General features: G+C 40.5%; 1 protein-coding gene and 1 long non-coding RNA gene across 4 annotated transcripts; one reads left to right on the forward strand and one right to left on the reverse strand.

Moving 5' to 3' along the window:
- Positions 1 to 350: 350 nt before the first annotated feature.
- On the reverse strand, positions 351 to 3557 carry LOC105417052 (uncharacterized). The gene is made up of 3 exons (XR_964890.2): positions 3361 to 3557; positions 2244 to 2350; positions 351 to 2068 (listed from the first exon to the last, which is right to left on the reverse strand). It is a non-coding gene; the product is annotated as an uncharacterized lncRNA (long non-coding RNA).
- Positions 2631 to 23930, forward strand: mgat4a (alpha-1,3-mannosyl-glycoprotein 4-beta-N-acetylglucosaminyltransferase A). Of its 3 annotated transcripts, XM_003961798.3 has the most exons (17): positions 2632 to 2837; positions 2962 to 3147; positions 10733 to 10900; positions 12668 to 12808; positions 16835 to 16968; positions 17067 to 17113; positions 17196 to 17309; positions 18148 to 18223; positions 18623 to 18737; positions 19033 to 19163; positions 19239 to 19346; positions 19439 to 19513; positions 19624 to 19742; positions 21073 to 21151; positions 21337 to 21397; positions 21589 to 21701; positions 21817 to 23930. In XM_003961798.3, the coding sequence occupies exons 2-17, from the start codon at positions 3054 to 3056 to the stop codon at positions 21841 to 21843; spliced, it is 1602 nt and encodes a 533-aa protein (XP_003961847.1). In that variant the 5' UTR covers positions 2632 to 2837; positions 2962 to 3053; the 3' UTR covers positions 21844 to 23930. The 3 variants fall into 3 exon arrangements, with proteins under 3 accessions (XP_029696623.1, XP_003961847.1, XP_029696616.1); XM_029840763.1 differs by lacking the exon at positions 12668 to 12808 and having other exon boundaries at positions 2631 to 2837; XM_029840756.1 differs by having other exon boundaries at positions 2632 to 3147.
- Positions 23931 to 24238: the final 308 nt, after the last annotated feature.

A 24238-nucleotide genomic window follows, 5' to 3' on the forward strand; every position in this document is an offset into this window, starting at 1 on the left:
ACATTTCTGTACACAATGTTTGAATGAGTTTTTGTCATTGTCTTTTTAAAAGATGCATTATTTTTCACCGAGCTAGGATGATCTTCAGTTTAGAAGCTCCAAGCTCTCTCTTTTACTGACTTTATCAGGTGTGTGATCTTCAGGCGGATGGAAGCCTGTTTCTCTTGGACCTTCTTATGAAGCTCCTGCAGCTGTGACGCAAAGCTTCAAAGTTGCTGTTATGTTTTGTCTGATATTTTTGGGGGTGAAAAATAATCACAACTACTCCTGTTGTGATTAACGAAGACTCAGCATTCAACAAATTTTTCAACTTCAACTACAACGTCAATAAAGAATGCAGGTATAAAATGGAAACTTAATAATTTATTATTTAAGTTTATTTATTGGAAAATAACTTTTGGGAATACAAAAAGGCTCTTCTGTGCCCTCCCAGAAACAAGAAAATACTGTATGTAAAGGCAGGAACATTTTTATTTGCAAGTAGTTTAACAAAAGACTCCTCTATGGCACTTAAAAGTAAAATTTCTGTAAAAACAAAATAATGAGCAAATGTCTCTTGCAGTTTCTTGATGAAATACCAAAGTGGGGTTTCTTTTGTTTTTCTATGCTGCCCCATGCTGTCCACGACTAGAAAACGAGTCAAGAATTAGCTCAGCACGACTTTTTCAAGCAAAATTAAACATTATATTAATTGAAAGTGAACACCCACACATACACACACATATATATATATAAAAAAAATTATGTATATAGACATATATGCTGGCTCAGATGGATCTGAATCTTCTTCCAGATGACAGCAGGTCAAACAGCTGGTAGGCAGGACTGGTTGTGTAGGACTTAATTAATGCTAATGATTCCCAATGATTTCCCTTATTTTCACTACCCATTGGAGTTCTTGTTGCTCAGTCTGCGGCTAAAGAACCACAGAGAGTCTATATGCTACCAACAGCACAGTGGTAGAAGTTTACCTTTAATTCGTGAGGGATTTAAGGACTTTAGTTTCCTTGAATACAAGAGATAGCATTGCCTGAAGGCAGTTATGCTCCACATCTCATTTTCTGAAATGCTTGATTTCGTAACCTCAATGATTAATAACAAATTTCAAAATCAACTTACAAAAAATGCCAGTGAGTCATGCAGTCAGCTTACCGGTATATAATTCTCATCAACTGCAAATAGTTTTAGAACATTAACCAATCCCTGGATACTACCGGTATTGATTTTTTCAAAAATCCTGGGGCAATACTTTGCACACATTGCTGTTTTGCAAACAATATTTGAACCAGCAAATGTTAACGGCCCTGTAATTCTCCTCACTGTCTGTTGCGTAAAATTGCGTAAATTGATTGGAATACTAATTTACAACAGCCTGTTTCCTTTATTTTTTTCCCAGCTGCATGTTTAAATAATGCATATTTCCTTTGAAGCCAAAACGCGAACACCGACCAATCGACTTTTTCTGGGGTTATAGGTTAATTTCCCACGTAGGTCTTGTCCTCAGCGAGCAGCGGGCGCTGCCGTGGGCCCCTCCCCCGCCACAGAGCCCCCGCCCTCGGTCAGAGCAGAGAGGAGCCCCGCTGCCACTGCGTCCGCGCACAGCAAGTATATCGCGCATGCGGAAAGTCGCCGGTGATCCCGCCCTTCACATTAAAATAAGATTTAAATGTTTTGTGCGTATCGATAACGTTTCTTCGCTTTCACACTGAAATAAATGCACTACATTTGGCTCGCGCATCCTCATTCACTTTCCCAACTTGTACACCGTTTTGTGCCTTTTGTGACATACATACATCGACCCTGCTCAACTCAGGCGGTCTACTTTCGTTGGAATTACATTGGAGGCTCAGCAATCAAGTCTTCCTGCTCCGGCCCAGTTCCATGCATAGAATGATCTGGTCCAGGCCATTGTCACTTCCCCTCATGGGGTGGCTGCCTTTGGTCAGACTCCCTACATCTAGGCAGAGAGGTTACTCTTGACAGGCCAGAGGGACTCCTTTCCCAGTGAGTTAAAGGCTCTTACTTCCTCTCCGTGTATCCTAGATGACAGCCTTGGGTCGTTTGGTGTCTAAGAGGAAGCAGAAGTTAATTATCGTCTCCTGGACTTTAGACCTGACAAGTTACCTCAGCGACTGAGCAACGAGTATTTACCCTAGAAAGAGCCAACTGCACACTGGTCCCAGCAAATCTTAACCACAACAGAGCTGTCTGAGTAGATTCTCATTCATCCAGGTCATAGTTACCCAATGTAAGATCTCTGCATCCACTGGACTTGTTGGGGTTTTCTTGAAGACGTTTGGCCTTCCCTCCAGAAGTTGTCTTCAGTTCACAGCAGAGCTTCATCCCTTATCTCAAGTTAATCAAGCAACATTATTAGTGAACAGGGTGGTGTTAATAGCTGAACAGTTCGACTACAAAATATTTTTAGTAAAAATAAAAAGCAAACGAGCTGTAATATTAGCTATAGTTTCAACCATCAGTTCCACAAATTAAAAATCTAATTTTTTTAGCGACATGCTTTTACTTTTTAAATTAATCTGTTGCGAGTCAAACCGGAACCATCGCGATTTGAGGCGTTGCCTTGTGACCGCCGTCAGGAGCCGAGCAGCCTATGGGTGAACACCAGTCGTTACACGCTCGAGCCACCAGCCTCTAACTTGTTGTCAAAGACTCTACAATGGTTCCTATCGGTATCTAGCCTTTTTGTCTTACCCAGACGACCGATGTATACTATCTTGTCCCGGAAAACAACGGATTCGTGAGTGGCCGCCGTATAATGGTACAGGACACGACGAAAGCGCTACGAATATCGACTACGAAAGACGCACCTAGACTGGGTACGTCCAAACACCCCTCTTTCACCGCTCCAGTCTGTTTACAGACCCGTTAGATAAACGGTATTTTTTCAAACGCCTGACGTCCTCATATGTCTGCGTGCACACCCTCGTCAATATCCTGAAGGCAAAGGGAGGAGGAGGAGGCAACGGCAGTCGCGGGGTCCCCGACACTGAGCCGAGCCGAGCCGAGGAGAGGAGAGGCGCCGCTGAAATGAGATGAGGCTCAGAAATGGAACTGTGGCCACTGCGATCATTTTCTTCACGTCTTTCCTCAGCCTGTCCTGGTACACAGCGTGGCAGAATGGCAAAGGTAAGGCCGGGTATTAGATGAATCACTAGTAATTACGGAAATATACGATTTAAAGTGAAACGAGGGTCATGTGCCGTAAGGCCTGGTCAACAAGACTCAAAAGGATCGAGCTATCGAGGGTCCCCCAACATGTTGGAGATCAGCAGGTGTATGCTTGTGTTTATTGACCCCGCTTTCCCCTTATCTAACATGGAATATCCCCTCAAAACCTACCGTAACAAGTGCCATGCCTTCATTCCTCGTCAGTGTCGATTTGAAGTGTCCCAGCACATGCATTGGTATTTCGGTCTTGTAGTCGTGGAGTCTGTGGCTCATGTTCCATCCTAAAACTGCACTCTCCCCACCAGCTTCGGCCATTAAGGGATGATTCCATTTAGCGCCATCGGATTAAAACGGCAGACAGCAGTCTGCAACACCACGCCATTAAGTTTCATTTCCCACGATTAAAACATGAATCATATTTAGACACGTTGAGTAAAAGTGAAGGGCCCAGACCTGCCTGTTGCTCAACGCATCTGTTTGCGCTCACACTCCAGGGTTAAGTCTATATGATGGGTTATGGGCCTTGGGGACTTAACAGATGGGTGTAAATGATTGCAGTTCTCGAATATTCCCGTGGCTAGTTGGGTGATTAAGTTCGAGTTTTTCAGGTTGATGAAATATTTCAGTGCCAGGAGAAAATATATTGCTTGGTGTGAGATTCCTCATTCAGGACCTGATAGTTGCAGGTAGTGGGTGACTGATCAAATTAACTTGCACCGTTTTGTGAACTATGGTCATTATGCAAGTTCACAAGCACACAAATGCTAGCTCCAGAAGACAAACATAGAGTATCTGTGCTCAGCAGAACTGTTTTTGGTTTAGGTGCATTAAGTTCTTGAAGCTGAGTGAGAATTGATCTCTCGTGATCCTTTGAGACGGGACATGCTGACCAAAACTGTTCCCTCAACAGAATATATTTCCTTTTGGAGAACTTCTTTTCTTCTATAGGATATTTAATGCTTTTGAGTGTGAGAGAATATCTTTACAAATTTAGTCTGCATGTTTTATCCATGTTGCAAAGCAAGCCAGAGGCTACCTCTGGCGTTATTGCATACATCATCAACATACATTGCAATTTACATTTCAAACCTCAATTTTGGTAATTCATTGAGGTACACACTGAGCGATAGGACCTAATATAACAATGGCATCATGAGTAAAAACTAGTAAGGATACATTTTGAAAAGGAGAATTCTGTTATCGATTATGACAAAATATTTCAAGGAGGCAACACAGATGGCAGTATAAAACAGTGCCGCTGTATCAGTCTTAGAATATAATCTTATCTGTAAGTATACTGAATCCTAAGGCAGATTGTGCTGTTGTTGACATGCTAAATGATCAGGACCTGTGTTTGTCCTGGGGCTTTAAGTAGCTCATACTGGCCTCTTTCTAAGAAAAGTCATAGAATCCCTCAATTGTTAAGACCTCCAGTAAGATAAAGGTTTCTGTCCCTTCCTTGCTCAGATTTACTCTCAGAAACGTCCAGAATCACTCTTAAATTAAGATTCCTGGCTAAGATTTTTCAGTCTAAGTGAGATCACTGAGAGGACTAAGAACTGGCCACCTTATGCCGGTGTGTCCTCCAATGCGGGCCCTGTCCAATGCTCCTCTGTTTTCCTTATATTTACATCTCCTGAACTGTCTGACCTGGAATAATCTGACATCTGTCCGCCATTGGTATTTTTCCACATGGAGTTGGATGCAACAAGAAAATGTTTATGCTACCAAAGCGGGAGCGGGTCAGACTACCTGGAAACTCTCACACCACACTTGGCAAGACTCCATATTAAAGTTAATTGCACAAAAAAATGCGTGAAAAGGTGTGGCAGACATGCTAACATTGAAATACCTTTGTTGAAATCCTTTGGGTTGTTTTATAAACTCATTTTAGCGCACTAAGTTTTCAAACCATCAAATCTACCTTATTTTTAATTTTATTTTTAATACGAGTGTCGTTGGCTGTACTACATTTTATCTTGTAACATCTCAGTAACATATCAGAGATAAAATGATGTCTGAGGTGGGGGATGTGAACAAATGACTTTTCCCTGAATACATATAATATAATGCACTCTCAGTTTTACAAAGACATTTTTTTCAGAATGCATGAAGCTAAATATGTAATGTATAGAATTTTATTGTAAAGCTGATGTGGTTTTAGTACCTGATGCTGGATCCTTTATTCATGTATTTCCATTTTACTTGGACTCATTTCTTGGTTTTGTGTTTCTGACAAAATATGAAGGGATTTTCCTGATATCCCACATCATATCTCCCCTGGGTTGCTTTTCTCTTGATGCCAGTGTGGGTGTTTCAAGTGTACACAACTTTTGGCACTGTTATTTAAAAAAAAAAATAAATAAAAAAATGCTGGAAACTGTCCAAACCTTGAACATGGTGTAGGTTGCACGCTGGTGTTTAGTGTAGGGAATCTACTTTGTTGGTGTCGGTGGGTCCTCTCTTTAAAGTTTGATTCATCATGTGAGGACAGGCAGTTGTGCTGGATGTAACCTGATTTTCTTGACTCCATTAAAGCACGGCTTCTGGCATCTTGGCTTGTTCCTGGTCACTCGACTGCTGTGAATAAGCTTTATATCAGTCAGCTGTCCAAACACTCCATGTTGAACGACTCTCCAGCATGTGTACTTCTGTCACCGTCGTTATAGCTTCACTCTTAGTCGGTTCTTTGTCATCAAATAAAAATGATCAATATTGAATTTCCTTTTTTCATCTCCTTGACCGCTTTATCCATTTTGTAGTCACGGGGGGGTGCACATACGAGCGTCGGCAGGGTCCACCCCTGGAGGAGTCAGCAGTCCATTGCAGGGCTCTACTGTATGTGAGCATTTGTGGGTTTGGTACCTTGCTCACGGGTACCTCGGCAGTGTTCTGAAGGTATTCTGGCACCTGCACCTTCACCTTCTACCCCAACATGTTTTGTCCGTACTGGGTTTCAAACCGCGAACCCTCAGTTTCTGAAAAGGTTTCCCCTTCAAAATGAATTTGGCATGAAGTATATTAGCAGTAGATATTTCACAACGTTTTATGATGATTCAACAACATATCAAAATTTTTCTTATTTATATACTTTTGCCACTCTTAATTAGTTTTTATTCAGAATATATTGGTAAAGTCCTTGTGCTTCCTCCTCCATGAGCCCAATATTATGTTGGATGAACAGAGGCTTGGAATCTGGACACATAGCCACGTGTCTTTTATTTTTAGACTGACGCGGTGTCTTTTAGGACTCATACTTACAACCCTCTTTGTTTGCACTCGGCGCTTTCTTCAGTTGTATTTTCCTGAGGAGCCTTTACAGTTACACACAATAAGGCTTCCTTTTGAACAAAGTTGTTTCCTCCGCCCTGTAGTCCAGTCTGTTCTGCCCCTTCCTCTGTTTTAAGCCACGACATTCTTCCCTCATCACATCTGGCACAATGGGCCTGTAATAGTCTGTCATCTCGCTAATGGAGGTAAGTGAGCAGGCAGACGGGGATGGCTCAGGTGACGTTTTTCTTGAGATTTATTTAGTTAGAATGAGAAAAAAACAGATTTTGACCGTTTGGGGAGGCTGGACATCATTCATCTGTCTGTACTATCATGATATCACCTTATCACAACTTGGCCAAACATTTAAAAAAGAACCCATACATATAAAAATGATTATTTTTGGACTTGCAACATTGGCCTCCCTTGGGTCTTAATAGTCAATAGGCATAAATTGCCTTGAGGCTGGAATTGGACAATCAAGGCTTTAGTTACACATGTCTGTAAAAACAATAAGTCGTCTTCTGCACTGAATCAACAAGTGAGGTTTTCCTCCTCGTGCTTCTGCTCTCTTCCTGTTTCCCACACTGCATTTGCCAAAGCATGTGCCTTCTTTATTTGTGGGGCAAAATTCCTAAATGGCACATGAGTTCTTATTGTTGGAGACAGTGGGCCTGTTTACAAGACCATAAACGTCCAGTAACTGGCAGAAATAATGTAATCATTGAAACAGAAGTGCTCTTATGCACTTCCTGTTTCAGATCATTATCAGGTTTCTTTTTAAATATGTGTGTATTTAGTGACGTGAGGCTCAGGGCGAAGAGCTAGAGGTGGCTCTTTGTCAACTTTCCGCAGCATTTATTTTTTCATTGTCAGTTAAATGTTCTTATCTTCTAAACAGTTATTATATTATTATATTACATATTCACTTCAAAATTATGGTTTCCTGTCATGCAAATAGGAGCACTGATTGTCGGGCTCAAATGCTGTCTGTTGTTAATCTGTTTTGCAAACCACTTGTGTGCACAAGGATGGTTGTGTAGACATTAGGTTTTTGTGTGTGAGCATGGCTGTATGGTTTTGCACAGTGCCAAAACATGTTTTTGAGTTGCTTGGTTGATGATTTCCAAGTACCTGATAAATATGCTTGGCAGGATGAATTATGAAACCATACAAATCAATGCGAAGAAATCCGGGCAAAGATCTTTTTTGTAAAAAGAACCGCTGTGCTGTAAAACTGCCCGAGACAACAAAATGCAACAGTATGGAAGCGGTTAGCCTCCAGATACAGGAGCAGGTAATGGCACTGATGCACGCGTTGCTCAGGAAAGAACATTGTTCTGCTCAAGAAACCCAGTGCTTAGTGGTGGTACCGTGAAATAATTATTGCACTGAGCTGTAGCTGTTGTATTCAAAATGTTACTCAGCGGTACGTCACAGACCAGTGATATTACCGGTAAATCACACGTAAACTTTATTTTTGCTAAATCAGAGCAAACCAACTACTATACTGCTGAGTTCATGGTAATGTTCTATACACGGAGCCTTCTCTCCAGGAGTTCCCTTGCATGTCTGTCGAGCCTTTTCTGGTTTGTCACTCGACACTTTTCCCCTCTGTGTTCCTCCTAACTATCAGGGACAGCATATTCTGCTCCCATTGATGTTCTTCCTGATTAATCTGATATTATTGTGTTTGACTGAGACTGTGAATAAATTAGACCGTGTGCTGTGTGATGCACATCTCTTACTTGGGCAAGTATAAACCGCACAAATCCCTCATCAGCATTTAGAAAGGTGCAGTCAGCATCCTGTAAGACAGACCAAGGTCAGAACACAATCTTGGTGGCTTTCTCTGAATTAATGGATGAGTAATTCACTTCCTGTCTAGTGAGTTCACTAAAGGATTTTGCAAAATCTTTTATTGTCCTTGTATTCGTTGGCACTATTGGGTTCACAAGACAATCTGTGCAACAAAGCTGGGACTTTGCCAGTCAGCTATGCGACTTGCCTTTTTTGTGGTTGTTTTACACAAATGTCTATTTGAAGACTGATTGATCCGCTGTTTGGAACAGGTCTAGTTTTGCCAGTGAACTATTGAACAAATGTACTTCAGATTTGCAGAAGAAACCTTTTTTCAAAGAATAGGGAAAGAAAGGGAATTTTAATATTCCCCTTTGTGGCTGAACTGCTTAAGAATGCAATAATGCTTTGTGTTCCTGTAATAAGTCTCTAAAGGTCACTATTATTTAAGCATTCGTTTACTTTATGCTCGTCAGTCAATTAATGATTAATACATTTTTAAAACGTATTGAAATATTTGATCACATGAAAGGCTCTTCAGATGTATTCTGAATACGGACGTATTGATGTTGAATTTCTAAAGACAAGGACTGAACTAATTTATTTCATTATTTATTTTTAAAATATATTTTATATATTTATTTTATACATATTTTTTAATACATTTTGCAACATGTATTTCTACTGCACCAGGTTAAGCTTTTTTACAGGATAGGAAAGATTTGAATGGAGGTTGCTATAGATCGTTAGCAACAAACTTGTGGTTGACTTCATTTCCTCTGCTGTGCTACAGTTGGTGGTTTTCCACTACACAGTATTGGCTTTATACATTTCGACTGGGCACAGTACGCCCTTGTGTGTTCTCCAGAACACCATGATACTTGGTTGACATGGGCGGGGGTCATGACGAGATGTGCTGAAGATTTAGAGATCCTGTTAGCATGTCAACACAACTCGTTCATCTCTGATAAATGTTTGTTTTGTGCTGTAGGCTCTTTTCCCATCAGATTCTTTACACAAAAGACAGAAATCATGATGCTTTTAAAAAAAAAATATATAGTTGGAGTCAAACTCCAGACACATTACAATGTGCAAAATCCAAACTGTAGCAAGACTTCACCAAAAATACACACAATTTCAGTACGCACGGAACCTGACTGCAACAGACCAAAGCATCTTTTTAAGCAAAACTAGCATTTGTTTAGTGTATCAAATATTGCTGGCATTCTGAATTTGTGTTTCACCAAATTGTGCATCACCAAATAAAAGCGGGAGTCAGAGTTATTTAGCACTGGTGGCTAACTAGCCAGCTCGCTGCAATGCTCTGATTGGCCAGGGGTTTGCGACTTTTAGCATTTTTAAGGTCCTTATTCCATACATGATGAGCTCACTTTAAAAAACCAAGTATATCTAGAAATTTACATTTACTCGGTTGTTTAAAGTGAGCTCATCGTGAATAGAATACGGGCTGTAAAAATGCTAAAAGCTACAAAACTCTCAATCCTCTGGCCAATAAGAGCGTTGTGTCTAGGTCACCTTTCAGTATCTTAAAGTATTGGTCTCTTTTTTTTTAGAAACCCAAAGTAGCAGGTGCCAAAAAAGTAGCACCAGTCATCAGGTACATTTTTTTTCAGTGGAAAGACACATAGAGTAGAGCCGATATGGTCATTGGAAACGCGGCATTAGTCTCCCTGTACAGTCAGATCCCAGGTGTGGTGTCAGGCCTTCTCTCTGGACTCCTAGAATCAAAAAAACAACCTGAAGATTAAAGTCTGGTTTGGATTGAAAGCTGTCTCTTTCACGTGTTATGGGCCACATGACAGCATTGTCTGTTTCCTTTTAAGAACAACAATATTGCTTTGTGTGAAATAAGAACCAGCACAGTGAATTAACTACATTTTGGTCGGTGTGAGAGCACTGAAAGGGAGATGGATAGAACCAAGCTTTGTTGTCTTGTATACTTCACAAGTGTGAAAAAAGAGGCCAGGGACTGCTCAGATGTACTAAAGAGCTACTGATTTTAATTACTAGAATAACTTGCAGAGATATTTGAGATTTACTTGGATGTAATTGCCTGAAAAGTTTAAAAAAAAAACAACATTTCCTGGATGAGAGCAGTAAAATCTGGAGACTCTAAGTTTGTCTCTTAAGCCAAGTTAAGCTTGACTGTCTCAGTAGAAGTGGTTTCATTTATTTTGGGCACTTTCTTATATGGAAATTTGACAAGCAGCTATGGAATAAAACACTACCAGTTGCATAATAGAACTTACTTATGCAAATATTTAAGAGGCAATTTATGCATTATTCTTAGTCTAGTGTGATACAGTTTAATATATTTTGGCTTATCTCCACCATCTTGAGCTGGTAGCATATTATACTTGTAATCCAGCAATAGTGTCCTTCAGCTGCTATAACTTGATCCGATATCCCTGTCATTTAATATACCTGTTGTTCACTTTATTATTTCCCACAGAGAAGCTGGTAGCGTACCAGAGGGAGTTCCATGCCTTGAAAGAACGCCTTCGAGTGGCAGAGCACAGGACGCTGCAGCGCTCGTCGGAGCTCAACAACATCCTCGAGCAGTTCAAACGTGCAATCGCGGAGACAAACAGCAGCAAGGACGCTCTCACAAACTTCTCAGGTGAATTGTGTAAACAGACTAACTCAACCTGTCAAGCAAACTTTTCCAGTGTTAAATTAGATGCCCATGATCCTGATATAAGAGCTGTTTGATAAATACATTAAACATTATCAGAGAAAGCTTCCTTTGCTGTACTTTATTGTTATGATTATCACTGTTAGTCCCTACTGGCCATAGGATATGTTGCTCTACACGTGTGAGCTCATGGAGCTACTGGTTTGACACTTGACCACTGAGCTGAAAGCACAAGACAAGCCAACAGTTACTCACTCAGTCATTCCCACATTGCATCAATTTCCAACCTTTTTTAGATATAGATAGTCCAGAAATGTGACTCCCACTTTTTATGGGAATTTTAGTTTATACATGTGTATAATCATAATTTTGATAAAGGTGACGAGATCTCCTTTATCAAGTATTGAGGGTAATAGAATATTAGTAACAACCAGTGACATGCAGATTTTTAACTCATAATTGGTGCACATTTTAATTATTTTCTTGCTGAATTTGTTACTCCAATAATTTAAGGGCATTAGCAGCGCCAGGATTTTGATTGTGGGAGGTCTTACAGAACACTGGATGGGCCCGTTGAAAATAAAAAAACGTGTTTCTGTTTTCTAATTTTAGTGCTTTCTGCACCACTGAGGACCGTGCCTTAATTGTCTGTCAGAAAAATTCCTATCTTTCCCAGATACGTGTGTGGCTGGGAAGGTGCGGAGTTTGGGCTGGCTTGCATGCTGAACTATTTATGACAGCTCTGGTGGATGTTGTGACAGGTCTTATGGGGAATGCTGTTTGTGCTAGGTGCCGTCTCCTATAGGGTGCTGTCATAAGTCACCACTGCCTCTGCCAGTATTATTTTTTCCTCCAGAAAATGAGCATACAGACAGTTAGAGACTAATGTTAAAGTAAACCTGTTACTGTGAGGCGGTGGATGTGGCAGGACTTGAAAGGGGAAAAGGGCAGCTGAGCCAGACAACAAGTTGTCACGCATAAAATTAGTCAAAATGGCACGAGTTTGCCCCTTCTGCTTCTCTGAGTGGTTTTTGCTGAGTTTAAATGAAAACAAGCTGGTTTGCACTTGCTGGTGACGATGCAGCCTGTGTTCGGGTTTAAGAGTCCACACATGTAGCTTTTATTCAAAGCTTTCCTCAGGCTGCTTCTTAGATCAACAGGTGGAATAAAACCAATAGTGTTAGAAATCACTCACTATTCAATATGGGCCTTGGCCTAAAGTAGTAAAACTGTTCATGCTAAGGTTTTAACCCAGTCAGCCAGCCACCTATTGGACTTTGCTCTTCTCCACACAGATCATGGCGAGGCAGTTGTCCGCTCGGCGAGCCTGGGGCATTAAGTATAAACGCCTCAAAGTCTCATTGCTGGTATCATGGAATTACAGCTATGAGTCGCCTACCCAAACTAGATATCTAGCATGCTAAATATGACCCAGAATACTGGCAGCAGCTCACTCTTTTCTTTTCTTTCTTTTTAGTAGTGCACAAATGACCTGAAGGCCTCCTTTCTGTGCTGCGTTCATGTTGGCAGTTAAAAAGCCCACGCTTGGCATTTGTGCATTTCCTGTTTCATTTCCTTGTGTAAGCTTTTGATACAAAACGTTGTTTGGAGACCAAGTCAGCTGGTCACTCCTGCTGGTTGTGTAGTATGAGCAATGCATTAGGGTTAACAGATTGTGCTTTAAAAATCTGTATCTTATAACTCCTCCAATCACATGATGAAATTGAAAAAAGTTTTCTTGTTTGCTTCCAGATGAAACTCAGAAACTACTGAAAGAGCTGGCAAATAGGAAACCTCTGCAGCTCCCAAGTATCTATCACCACCTTCCTCACCTCCTCAAAAATGAGGGCAGCTTGCATCCTGCTGTGCAGGTTGGGCTGGGCCGCACAGGAGGTGAGACTCATTTTTAACACATTCAGTGTAAAATAAGTTCCCCTCTCAGTTCCACTCTAAATCATGCATGAGCACTCAACACAAACATGCAAAGCGCTGCAGAGATCTTTGTTACACAGGGGAGAGGATCAAGTCTCCACAAGTTTGGCTGAGGATGCATATTCACTCTGTTCTTTTGGAATAGAATCTAAACAATAGTTGCACTGTCGTTTACTTTGATGTATGTTTACATTGATTATGGCTTAGGTGCTTCTCTGATGTTTCTGATCCACTTTCGTTTTGCGTATTCAGATGACTTTCATTACTACTTTTTTCTGTTTCATTGAAGTGACTTAATGTAATACTGTAGATAATTACATTCAAAGACATTCAAACGAGCAGCACAAAATAAATGAAGGGACAACATTCCTCCACTTAAACTAGCTAACAATTGAAGCTTCAGTCTTTCCTTTAGCAAGTCTGTTTCTTTAGATTTCTTTCACCTGTCAGCCAATATATGAGCTCGGCTCAGTTTAGTTGTCTCTAAGAGGATTACTTGTCTGCCTTTAAGAGTATGATTGGCGGACTGACTTTTTCAAGTTTAAGGGCTAAACAGCATGAATTGTGTTTTCACATTCCTTGTAACAATTAGAGAGAGGAAGAACGAGGGCCCCAGTAAAATTACTGGGGTAGAAGCAGTGTGCAGGGTAGAACAAAGAGTCCTTAGTCTTTTTTCTTGAAGGATAATGGGAATTCCCACTGGAAATAAGGAATACACAGCATAGGTCTGACATTTCTTGGTAGTCTTATTCATTATCAAAACTAGTAGGTGCCACGTTTCTCTAGTAATCCAACGGATTGAGTCATCTCAGGTGGTTTCATGACAATTTACTACAACAAAAGTGAATAGAGAAGAATCATTTGGTTGGACACAAACACAGGCAAAGTTTATTAGTCACCATTTCCTCTTCTGTTTTAAATGAGCCTGTCTAGTTTATTGCCATTTAAGAAAACATAGTTCAGTGTTGAAAATGAGTTTAGAACCAAAGTCAGTCAGACACAAAGCAGATAAAGTGATCATATTACTTTAGGAGATTAGTTTTTAAAGTTCCCATGGCATGCTCTTTTGGTGGCTTTCACGTAGGCCTTAGTGGTCCCCTAATACCGTATCTGAGGTTTCTTCCCCAAATTTGGCCTTGGTGCAGAATTACAGCCACTGCAATCCAGTCACACAATGAGCTTTCTAGGAGAGGCAGAGGGGTGGGGGGTGAGGTTTGGCTGGGAAGAGTTTGTGCCCATGGCAGGGCGGTCATATCTCAGCCGATTTTCTCATGGGCTGACCAACAAGCTTTGGGCGGAAAGATAAGAGGAGGAGGTAACATTTCCCCTCATGGCAACATAAGGGGAAGTTTTCAGATGGATGCTTCTGAGCTTTCTTATTCCCAAAGGCAGAGAATAATCTCTAGCTCATGGTTTAGGTTGATCCCCAGTTCAAGCCACTGGGGGGATGATAGGCAGACTAGTGGACCTGATATTAAAATCTTTTATCAAGTACAAATTTCATGCCATTGGACCTTTAAGAGGGCAACTTCTTATAAAACGAGACATCCTTTTCTCGGATGCATCACATAAGGCCGTAGCTGCAACTGATCATGGCTAAATAAGATAATTAAATAACCCAGAATCTGATTATAATGACAGTAAACAATAAATGTTGAACCATCTGGTCAATAACAGATATCCAGTGAGGGGGCTGGTTGGACAGTAGACTAACTCTTTTCATGTTTGAAAGTTACCCTTGAGACCTTTGCTCTTGGCTCTTCAGAGATTGGACTCTGAATGTGGGCTCTGTAAAACAGAAAAAAAGATCAAATTGAATCAAAAAAGTGTCTGGTTTAAAACGAGGCCAGAGGAAATATCAGTTAAAGGAGTTGGGACGTGTCCATCAGGAGCTGTTACCTTCCTTTTTCCCTCCTTGTATGTGGGAGCTGATGTTTAGGTTCCATTCACTAAGATCTATATCGTTCTCATAATTCATTTGCAGTAATCATTCATTATGTGTCTAAATATTTAGTGTACAATATTAAAAGAAGCAAAGCTCTGATACAGCAAACTTTGTTTTCTCATTTTCTTATATAGCTTTTGTCAAAGCTTTTTTCTCAGGTCTCCAGACCTGCCTGTACTGTGTGGAGCATATTTGACTTTCAGATATTTATAGCATGGGAATTAGAACACCCCCACTTAACAGGGAACACTGAAGGACAAAGAAAATAAATGCTCGAAGAATGGAAGGATTTCAATGAGCCCAAATGCTCTGACAGAAAATATCAAATACAGCACAGGTATTTTGGAATGAATTTGATTGTATTAATCACTTCCAAAGCCCATGAATACACATTCCTTTGCACATGCACATTTAGATCAAGGATATCGCAGAAACATTTTCAGCGTGCTTGTTTTGTTATTTCAGTCGATAAACTCGAAGCTGTTATTTCCCATACAGCATCGGTAGTGTTTAACAGCCCTTCAGTGTATCCCGTGGTACTCCTCTGGTCCTTGACCAGCCAAGTATTCCAGCTGCAGTTTCACATGTAACCACAGCTAATCTTGGTCCCGTTCACCTGCATCCAGGGTAACGTCCAGTCTAGTGGCCCACACATTGTTGGTACTGGCAAAGACTCTTCAGGCTTTTGTTTACTCCTGTCTGATTCTGTCTGGGCTCTAACTGAATAGGAACATCACAAATGCAACGCTGAGGACAAAGACATGGGCAGGGTTTACTGTTTCCATTACTATATTATTAGTTAATCATTCAAGAATAATTTCTATAAAAGGATTCTGTGATTATTGTTAGTACAGCTTTTATGTTGACTTCCCCATTGTGAATACGCAAGCTTTCACTACTTTGGGGGGGGGGGGGGAATATATTTTGTTAATTATAAGCAACAACAAGCAACAGATCTTTTGGTGAATGGTTTACCAGCTGTGGAACCCGAGCAGACAGAAATGTGAAGGAGAGGGTGGCCTGGGCAATTTTGGGCTCGATCTCCTCGTTGTACTACTTTGCATGTATTGCCATTCAGTTCCAGTCTGCCACCCTCCCTTACTGTCACCATGTGTCTCCTTTGCTTCCGCCCACACTCTTCTTTCATCCTCGACCTACTTTCCTAGTGGCTGTGGGTGTCAACATACAGCACAGAACTCTGCGTGAGAAACACAAAGCAAAACTGGGACAGATTCTCCACGCTGCACAGATCACTCTGGAGGATCGTAGCCTTTGAGTGCTGATCGCTCATCCTGCACATCAAGTCTGCTTTGTCTGTTCAGTGGGGGTCTTTAAGCCCCACATCAGCCCAGTTAGTTATCCTGTTTACCGAAGCTGGATAACTAAAAGGTGGGGGGGGGGGGGGTGACCATGCTTTTTGTTTTTCCTGGGAAGGAGTAAAACACGCAGCACATTATGTGAAACTGCTTTTTATAGATCGTGACCAAGGGATCTGGATTCAGGGGAAAGTGCACCTAATAACAGAGGAGGAAAAAGAGCTGAAGCTTTGTGCAATAACTGTTTTAAGACAGATTTGCAAAACTGAATGAGGAATATGGATCCATTATTGTTTAAATGTATTGTATGAAGCACAAATGGGTAGAGGTCAAGTGTGACCTAAACTTGCTGGCAGGTTCTGTTCATGTAGCAGGCATCTCGTACAGGGGAACTGCTTTGAGGAATACATTTGGATTGTAGTGAAGTTTGTATCTATACTTTAGATTTATTTCAACAGCAACATGCTTTTCTCAAACCACCTCCATTAGTTATTTCTCCCACAGCCATCTGTTCATTTGGCTGCAATGTTTTGTTTCATATTACTGCCTGTTTTGGCATCATTTGATTATCTCGCAACTAATACGTTTGCTTCATAATCTGAGCAACTTTACATCAGAATAATTATTATTTGAATAATAAATTGTATCATTTATTTAAATAAAAGCAAGAATTTGAAATCTGTTGAGGGTTTCTGATTTTAACCCACACTTTTGTCATTTCCTCAGTTACCATGGTGATGGGGATCCCCACAGTGAAACGGAAGGTGAAGTCTTATCTGTCAGAGACGCTCCGTTCGCTAATAGACAAGCTGTCACCTGAGGAGAAGCTCGACTGTGTCATCATTGTCTTTGTTGGAGAGGTGAGATGTCCTGTATGGGACGAGTCACTGAAGATGGGAAGGTAAAAAAGAGCCACCCAGATTCTCTGTAATGTGTTCATCTGTTTTGATCTTTGCAGACCGATGTTGATTATGTTAATAGTGTGGTTGCTGACCTCGAGAAAGAGTGAGTGCATTTGCTCATGGAGAATTCGCCAGGTTGGCTGTGTCTCCTGTATGTTGACGCCACAAACATCCTGTTTGTTCAGGTTTTCTACAGAGCTGAATTCTGGCTTATTGGAAGTGATCTCTCCCCCGGCTGCCTATTACCCTGACTTCACCACTCTGAAGGAAACATTTGGAGATTCCAAAGAAAGGGTCAAGTAAGAATTTGACTGATGTTTGTGATACATCAGTGTTTTCTTTGACTTTAGACTTTTGATGAGTGTACAGTCCAATATAAACTATCATGAGCATTTATGAGAAAATAGCCACGATAGAATGAAAATGCATGAGAGCCACACTGAGAGCTGCAGGGAAGATACGAGGATGAGTCAGGGGAACAGTGGGAGGGAGGAAGCAAGCAAGAGCTTTTAGGTATGCTGTTTCAATACTTGGTATTCCACAGGCATTTCTCAAAGGCAGATCAAGGTCATCAGCAGCTGCACCCTCGCTCCCTTCTCTCAATAGTCCTCCCTCCCTCCAGTTATCATGTGTTCTTTTTATAGCCAGAGAAGATCTGTTCTTCATTTGAGGTCTGCTCATTGGTCTGTGCTAACGTATTAGATTATGACACAGTACCGTACAGTGCAGCAACATACGGCTCGACTCGCATGCGTTATATTCAGAGATCCAAGCTCCTACAGCACAAATGGATGAATCTATTCCTGCCCTTAAATGTGTGTTAGTGCCAACACACACACCTTCGCTGTGAGAAACACCGCACACTGCTTCTGCTCTTTGAGCAGCCATGAGTCAGGCTGCAACAAGGGCAGATCATTCAGATCACACAATTACAGTGACAGCACTGCCTCATAAATTATTCAGAGAGAGCCTGCTGTTGTAGCACTGGTGGTACCTGGAATACCTGATATGCATCTGTGTAGCTGTAGGCTGGTTCCATCTGGTAAATCAGTATTTTTGTACATTTTGCAAATAGATATGACTTTTCCTGTTTCACAAGTTTTATCATGTGTGCTGATTATTTCTGCTTTCTTGAAGATGGAGGACCAAACAGAATCTAGACTATTCCTTCCTCATGATGTATGCCGTAAGCAAAGGTGTTTATTATGTGCAGGTACGTACTCAAAGGAGCCATGTACCATGCTAACACGAAACTACAAATGTTTGACATTTTTAAAAAAATCTTTTTGAATTTTTTTTTGAATTTTGATTTTTTGAATTTGACATTTTCACCAGTAATCTGCAATTGGGTTAAGTTCTTTTTGATTTCTCTGTTTTATCCATGGGGTGTCATTTCCACTGTTCACATCTGGAGGGAAGAGGTATTATTTATCCAACATGCTACCTTAGTTTAATTGTGCAACTCAGAAATGTTGCCGTAGCTTGGTTTGAAGTGTTGCCCCGTAGCAACATAGATGTCTCTCTCTCTTGGTTCGTTCCCTCTCCATGTTTGATAATATCTGGAAGTGCACTAGTTATAACATTTTAGTCCTTCCTCATCTCATCCTCACAGCTGGAGGATGACATCGTGGCCAAGCCCAACTACTTTGCCACAATGAAGAACTTTGCCCTGCAGCTCTCCTCTGAGGACTGGATGATCCTGGAGTTCTCCCAGTTGGGTTTTATTGGTAAAGCATTTGATCAATACTCTCCATAAACTGGCAGTCTTAGGTCAGCAGAATCTGTATCTGAGTTGCTAGCACCCGTAACATTTATGGCTAGATTTTGTTATAGCCTTTTTTTTTATGTCTTTATTCATTCTACTATTTAGTATTATAATCTATGAATGAAGATAAGAAATATTTGTTCCAAAAAATTTTCAGTGTTTTTCTTATTTTTGTGGTTTGTTTGTTATCCTGTTGTAAAAATGTGGTTAATGATTCTTCTGCTTCAGCACCAGTAACTCATTCACTTTTTTTGCAGGAAAAATGTTTCAGGCTCCGGACCTAAACCTAATTGTGGAGTTCATATTCATGTTCTACAAAGAAAAGCCCATTGACTGGCTGCTAGACCACATTCTCTGGGTCAAAGTCTGCAATCCTGAAAAGGATGCGGTATGCACCTTGCTCGCTACAGCATTTGGCTTCACTCGAAGAGCGTCTCAGCAAGCTTCCTTATTCTTTCTGCAGAAACACTGTGAGCGTCAGAAGTCCAGCCTCCGCATAAGATTCAGGCCTTCCTTGTTTCAACACGTGGGACTTCATTCATCCCTTGCTGGAAAGATCCAAAAGCTGACCGTGAGTCTTGTGCCTCCCAGTTCATTGTTTGCAGTAAGAGTTGAGGCTGCTTCATTAAGAGAATTATTGGATTTTCTGTCTGCACGCTGTAGGACAAAGACTTCCTGAAGCCACTGCTCCACAAGATGCACATCAATCCCCCAGCTGAAGTTTCCACCTCTATGAAGGTATAGCCTTAGAAAAATGCATATTTTCATACATGTACAAATAGGTTAATAATATGAATTATAAAACAAACGGTATGATGTTATAATGGAGTGTGATATGTGTCACTCAGGTGTACCAAGGTCACACACTTGAGAAGACATACCAGGGAGAAGACTTCTTCTGGGCAATCACTCCTACTGCAGGAGACTATGTCCTCTTCAAATTTGACAGACCAGTTAGCATTGAGAGGTATGCCTTTGTGTGTCAATTGAATTCTCTTGTGCATTATTTGGATTCAGGTAACTACATATATATTTACGTATATACATATGGGTGTGTACATTAATAGCATATTTTTAATGCATACGCACAAAAACTTGCATAAAGACTCATGCCAAACCCTTTTCCTAATAACCACTGCAGCCCCTTAATGATTCATGCTCAAGTACGTGAGTGTGTGCATACGAGACTCTGGGGATCAGGGTGAGATAATGAGAGCTTAAAATAAGAATTCTCAGGATGGCTGCCTCCTGTCTAAGTGGAGGCTGTGAGACAGCAAGAGAGATACCAACACTGACAGCTTTGATCAGTGCAAACCTGCAGGTAATTTTAATTTTTGGCCATACAGAGATTCATTTATGGCAGTGCAGGGATTGCACTGATCTCATCATATGCTTATTCTTTCAGCCTTTATCTGTTTAACTATATTGTCATGTGATTTAAAATTTGTGATCATTTGAGATTAATTCTTTCTGAACCTCAACAGGGAAATAGTAGAAAGAAATGCACTTTAAGGCTGAGCATAGTCATGAAATGGCACTGCAGCATAAAACTTGATAGTGAAAAAATGTGACATTTTCATATTTAGTCATGTGCAGTGTGGGTACAGTCTAAATTATTATCATGTGATCATATCATTGGATCTTTCAAAATATCAACCTGTAATCAACTAGGATACTGATGTGTTTATTAGAGGAAACTCTCTCACTGGCCTCATCTTAATGGTCACAGCAGCCTTTGACTAAGTCCTTAGATGGAAATTAAATGGCTCACCTCACAATAATTGACAGATCTGTCCACTTCCAATGGTTAAGCTTGGTAACTGTATCTGAAGGTGTAACCACCCTTGCAAACTGAGTGGGCAGAACTGTTGAATGCCCCACTTGTGTTCACGTTATCAGCTTGTAGTGTCTGAGCATTTGGTTTTGGGGGAATGTGCACAGTGATTAAGGTTCTTAACCTGATTAGGATGTTGATAGATAAAGAGGAGGAAGTGTGTTTCTCCGCACAAGCATACACATCAAAACCTTGGTTTATTAAACTAGTTAAAAAGAACATAATGACAATCCCTGTGCATGAGAGGGTTAAGGCTGTCAGTTCTATAACACTAGGAAAGGTACTGGTGTTTGCGCTCTTGTCTCCTGTATATTATATTATTTTACCATGTGTGTCTGAAAGAGTAATGCAATAACTGTATTCCATTATGTAGAGTTGTGCTGTGTAAGAGCGCCGCCACATCACATGTCACTGTTGATCTAAGGCGAGCTGTTGTATTCATGCCAGATTTTTTTATTGGCAGATTCCTGTTTCGCAGTGGAAACCAGGAGCATCCAGGGGACAAGATCGGAAACACCACAGTGGAAATACTGCCTGTCTCGGTAGGGAGGATACACACACGCAGTATCTGTCAAAGCATATTGATGATCAACAGCAGTGTGATTGATTTGCTCGCTCTGCCAGAGGTTATGCGGATAATTCAGATGTGACTCACACGGTCATTGTAATTATTCACACTTGAATCTCTTCTATATTCCGTTCATCTTTAACTGTCTTGATATGTCAGGACCCTCTGCAACAGACCAAAGAGAAGTACAAGCGAACAGATGACCGTTTTTACAGGATTGGTAAGTGGAGTCCTCTCACCTGTTTGTGTCTGTATAGAGAAAAACACTTAAAGTTAATTTATTCATTCATGTTTAACATATCTTCCAAAGAATTATCTTTTTTTTCAGTTTGTAAATGTTTTCCTGTCAGCTTGAGGCTGCTGGTATGCTGTACTTTCACATAACCATTTGTGGATTGTACACAAATACAGGTCATTTTGAGAAGGGTGTGGCAGAGGGGGCCGTGGATCCTTCCTTCAATCCTGTTCTGGCACTTCGACTTTCAGTTCTAAAGGACTCTGCTGTGTGGGCCATTCTCAGTGAAGTAAGTCAGTCATTGGTTAATAATGCCCAGTCTAGTCACATGACCAACACCATTTACCTCACATATGTATTGTGTGTCACGTAACCTGTGATGTTTATTTACTTTCCTCTTGTAGATACATATAAAGAGGATTGCTGGATGAAACCTTTGGGCCAGACACAAAACCAAGGCCCTGTGTCACAAGTCTCCCCGGCTGCTAACACAAGGCCTATGATGCCTAGCAACCAATAATGAATTCACTTGAGCCGATCGCCTGAGCTCATTGGTGCAACCCCACCTCTCTGTCCCCTGCATCGCTTTTGTTTACTCTTACTTTGCTTCTCATTGATCATTTTCCCCCTTCATCCTTGTTCTAGATCTATTGTTGAGAATGTGGATAATACTGTCGGAAACATCACATGAGAAACTGCTCCTTCTTCAGGCTCTCAAAGTGACTGTGTAGTTTAGCTAATTTGACCTTGAACATTCGATGAATTAAGGAAAAAAGATTCGAAGACAACGTCACCTGACCGCCAGTTTACATGCTGCCAAATCCTCCTCTACTACTCAAGGCTGCCACCTTTCGGGAGAGCTAGGCTCTGCACTGGCAATCACACCTGAGAAACAGCCCATGATGATCACGAATGTCGTCGTCACTATTTGTCATTTGATCTCTGCTCTTGGTCAACACCAGCCTCCACAGACAGACAAAAAATGCATCCCTTTTTCAGAGTCTTGTTACTTGGATATCCTCCTTGTCCTGATGCATAAAGGCAGGATTCAGAATTAACACTTAACGGAATTTACTGTCCATTGACTAGATTCAATGGGAATCACCCAAAATCATCATGCAAGGGAATGCAACAATAACCATCCCACCTTCCCCTGCCGTTTGACCTCAGTGTCCATGTGAAATAAATCATTCAGACATGGGCTTGGCATCATTTTCCCCTCAGAATATGTTATTAATTGATATTAAAGCTATGACGATCTATGACGGTGAATTAATTTATTTGAAATAAATGTTTATTTGTACAAGAGCTAAACTATATTTTTATTCTATTAAGAGATGTTTATAGTAGTTCAGAGTCTCTGTTCTGTATTTTTTTTCTAATTATATGTTATGTATGATTTATTTTTATCAGTGTATTTACTTGCAAAGTTACTTTTCATTCTAACACAGGTTTTTCACTTCAGTCTAAACTTGTTTTGTTATATTGGAAGCAAAATGTTATTCCCGAGAATATAGTTTCCACTGCTTAAATGGTGAGTAGTGTTGCAAATAACTTCTGTTGAAATGGTCGCTGGTCAAAATGTGCCTTATATCCAGATCCCTAGACATTGTCAGCAACACTTTTTCCTCTATTTTCTTCAAATCATCCTATATTTTGCTTGCCAGTTGGATGCTAAATGGTTGATAGAACATTTTGAGGATGGCTGACACAGATTGTTTTTCATGCAAACATCTGAAATAACATAATTTGCACTACATTTTTAACTTTTCTAAATCACCATAAGCCTCCACCTTTGCACTTCTCCATGCTCCCATCAGAAAACCACCTCGGTCTTTAAACCCATGTCACAATTTATTTTATCCAAATAACCATCTGGTCCTGTGATTGGACAGAATCTTACTACTGATCATTTTGGAGCGCACCTTTTGTGACTGGAGTTGTATAGTGCTTTCACTGATTGTAAATATTATACAGGATATTTATAGAATCAATGACTCTTTCTTTCACTCACATTTTCTTTTGCCTCACAATAGTTGATCAAATCTGACTTGTTTTATATTTGTTTGACCAATGTTTGTGATGAGAGGCTATGAAACGGAACTTCATTTTGCATCACAGTGGCATATTTAAGGGGTAAATGAAGTGCCTTTTGCTGGAATTCAAAAGCAGAGAGGTTTGTGACAATATGCATTCACATGCGTGTTTATTAATTGATTCATAAAAGGTGTTCTGTGTTAGGTGCCACAGAATTTATTTACAAGCTGTTTCATATGGGGAAAAGATACAGAAATGACTTCTGGTTTCATCCAACCTTCACATGCAAATGAGAATGAATCCATTAAAACAGCACAGACCATCATGTGATCCCTATACTGTATTTGTGGACAGCAAACATTTCCCTTAGACCTCCTAACACACACCTCTCATTTCATGTGCCTTCATCATACATATGCCTGTCAGATGTTTTTAGCATCATTTTACATGGATGTTTTGAAATAAAAAAGGTAAAAAGTCATTGCTGTCTTTTGTATGCTCATCCCCCATCATACCATCTACATCTGCTTTAACACGAGATGGATCCATGTGAACATGACTAGTGTTCCATTAGTCTGGGTTTTCTTCACTCACTGTTGGAAATTCCTGGGCTTCAGTAGAGAAATTTGTGTTCATTTCTACCTTTATCCAACCAATAAACCATGGGTCATCGCATAATAAGCGTTTGTTCATTGGAACACCTCAAAACATGGGTCTGTAAAATTCCAGTTTAGATCGATACAAGTTAATTCAGATCTAAAACATGTCCATGACATTGGTCCATTACAG

The sequence above is a fragment of the Takifugu rubripes genome, chromosome 1 (assembly GCF_901000725.2).
Source record: "Takifugu rubripes chromosome 1, fTakRub1.2, whole genome shotgun sequence".
Classification (NCBI taxonomy): Eukaryota; Metazoa; Chordata; class Actinopteri; order Tetraodontiformes; family Tetraodontidae; genus Takifugu; species Takifugu rubripes.

What these genes read in the sequence shown, in the direction of transcription:
- mgat4a (XM_029840756.1), top strand. Translation starts at nt 3,054, where the DNA reads ATGAGGCTCAGAAATGGAACTGTGGCCACTGCGATCATTTTCTTCACG. An exon ending in CGCTCTCACAAACTTCTCAG is followed by an intron (nt 10,901 to 12,667) that starts GTGAATTGTGTA and finishes GTTTGCTTCCAG; the next exon opens with ATGAAACTCAGAAACTACTG. An exon ending in AGACCAGTTAGCATTGAGAG is followed by an intron (nt 19,743 to 21,072) that starts GTATGCCTTTGT and finishes TTTTATTGGCAG; the next exon opens with ATTCCTGTTTCGCAGTGGAA.